The 2,293-nt window shown below is 28.4% G+C and overlaps 1 protein-coding gene across 1 annotated transcript; it reads right to left on the bottom strand.

The window, feature by feature from the left end:
• LOC148266483 (uncharacterized) lies at positions 1-842 on the bottom strand. The gene has a single exon (XM_088219137.1). The coding sequence runs from the start codon at positions 520-522 to the stop codon at positions 61-63; it is 462 nt and encodes a 153-aa protein (XP_088075263.1). The 5' UTR covers positions 523-842; the 3' UTR covers positions 1-60.
• Positions 843-2,293: the final 1,451 nt, after the last annotated feature.

Below are 2,293 nucleotides of genomic sequence, written 5' to 3'. Positions count from 1 at the left end.
TATAGAAAGAAGTTGAATTGAAATATACAAGTGGAAATTTTAAGAATTACAAAAGCAAAATTAGTTATACATAAGCGTCTCATTATTTTCATGCCACAGAGAGCTATAATATTGATCCTCCAAAGAAATCCCATAACACATCTCATCATGACCGTAAGTATTCATCCCTCCAAACTCAACCCCTTCCACCTCCATGTACCAGTTCATATCATCACTTGGCGATGAAGGAACATGCTCCATATAAGCCCATTGGAAGTCAGACTCCAGACAATCATGAACATACACGTGTCCGCCATCAAAGGATTGATCATCATCTTGGTCACCTTCAGCTGAGCCTTCCAATACTATTCTTGGGTTGATCTCAGCTTCCAATGATTTGATAACTCTATTCAGTTGTTCATCATTATGGTCCTCCAAAACTGCCAGTGATTCTTCTAATAAGGAGATTTTCAAGGCATCAATTCCATTATACTCAACTTCTTCATTGACGCATGAAAAGTTTTCAGAGACAAGAGAAGCCATTTTGTAGATTTTTCACAAACAAGGAGAAAAGGAAGAAGAAAGAAAGCTTGATTACCCAAGAGGAGATTCCTTCAATCTGGTGAGTTTCAGTTTGAAGGATTAGGGTTTTTATAAGACAAGATTTCAAGTGGGTACATGATACACCACCAAGAAAAGGCAAACTCTCAAATCTCGACCCACCAATCATGTGCTCATGTGCACCCATTAATTAATATAAAAAAAATGTATACAAGTATATACAAAAATGTATTGGTAGAGATGAAATGGGCTTTACAGATCAGCTAAATCTTGCATTAATAAATATGGGTGCATGTACATCCCAAATGAGATAATAAAGAAAGAAGAAGAAGAACAGGGAAGAGACAGTATCTAAACCAATGGACCCTCACGAGTGATAGACTTCTAGTTGCCGGGATATGAGTCAGTATTTTTTAATGCATTTGACACTAATTAAAGTTCAAGGCACTAGGGTTTTTGAAAACTTCAAATCCAAGATTACAGATCAAGTGATTTAATTTTTTAAAAAAGATGATGTGATGCATTAAGTAATGAATGAATTTAAAAAAAAAAATTAAAAAAAAAAAAGGCAGAATAAATTTTTAATCAATCATGATTTCTATCTTAATAATAATCACCACGAGATTAAATAAAATTTAATTTAATTATTTCTATAATTTTAACGATAAATAAATTATGTAATCGATTTAATTAAATTAAATATTATACATCAGATATCGTTAATTCATGTAAAATAATTGATAACTTATCATGTTATTATAATTTTACTAATATACTAATGAATTAAACAGTTTATTTATTATAATATTTAAATTCATCATTCTTAAATAAAACATGAAGATATTAGTCATTACAGTGTAATTTATTCGGGGGGATGGAATCAATTGGAGAAGTGTTTTGACATCCACAACAAGTGATGAATATATTTCTATAAAGGACAGTGTGTCACATGTTGGCTGGCTCCCAAACCAACCAGTAAAATTTAAAAGATGATTGATTGGAAGGTCGATGCCCACATTCTGGTGCACATGTTGCCATCACCAAAATGTTTAGTGGGGTTTTTGGGATTTCCAAAATCCTCTTTTATCTTTTCTTTCAGTCATTTAATCTATGGAGGTTGAAATCAGGCCATACCCATGTGATCCTGCCAAATCTTCAATTATTTTATTATTCATAATTTTATAATTACAAATATGATTATATTTATTTAAAAAAAAAAACTAAAAAATATATCTATCATTATATTCTAACATATACTAATTGCATTTATTAATGTAAATATAATTATAATATTATATTTATTAATGTAAATATAAATATATTTACAATAATAAAAAATAAAAATATATACATACGTTCGAACAAATTTTAAAATGCAAAATTTGAACATAACCCAATTTAGATATGAGATATTATCTCTAAACATAAATAATTAAGGTGAATAAAAATACATAATTTTTTTTATTTACGATCACTTTTAAATTTCTCCAATTTGAATTTGAAAGCAACAAATTTTTTTTTTTTTTTTAAAAAAATACTTGCATTAATTTGACTAAGTTAACCACGTACATGTCTTGATTCTTAAGTGCTTTTGTCAACAAAAGTATTTTTGGTGGTCAAGGTTTAAAGGCATAGAATTAAAAATGTAACAAATTAGTTAAGCATAAAAGTTGTCCGTTCAGCTTTTTTTTGAAAAAAAAAAAAAAAAAATTGTGAATTTAAGTTAATATTTTTAATTCGATATTATTTATTA

This window comes from Carica papaya, chromosome 4 (assembly GCF_054855325.1).
Source record: "Carica papaya isolate Zhongbai chromosome 4, ASM5485532v1, whole genome shotgun sequence".
Classification (NCBI taxonomy): domain Eukaryota; kingdom Viridiplantae; phylum Streptophyta; class Magnoliopsida; order Brassicales; family Caricaceae; genus Carica; species Carica papaya.
This window is presented reverse-complemented; position numbering and strand designations above follow the sequence as displayed.

Bases quoted from the DNA above. Each gene is read 5' to 3' on its own strand.
- LOC148266483 (XM_088219137.1), bottom strand. From the start codon at position 522: ATGGCTTCTCTTGTCTCTGAAAACTTTTCATGCGTCAATGAAGAAGTT.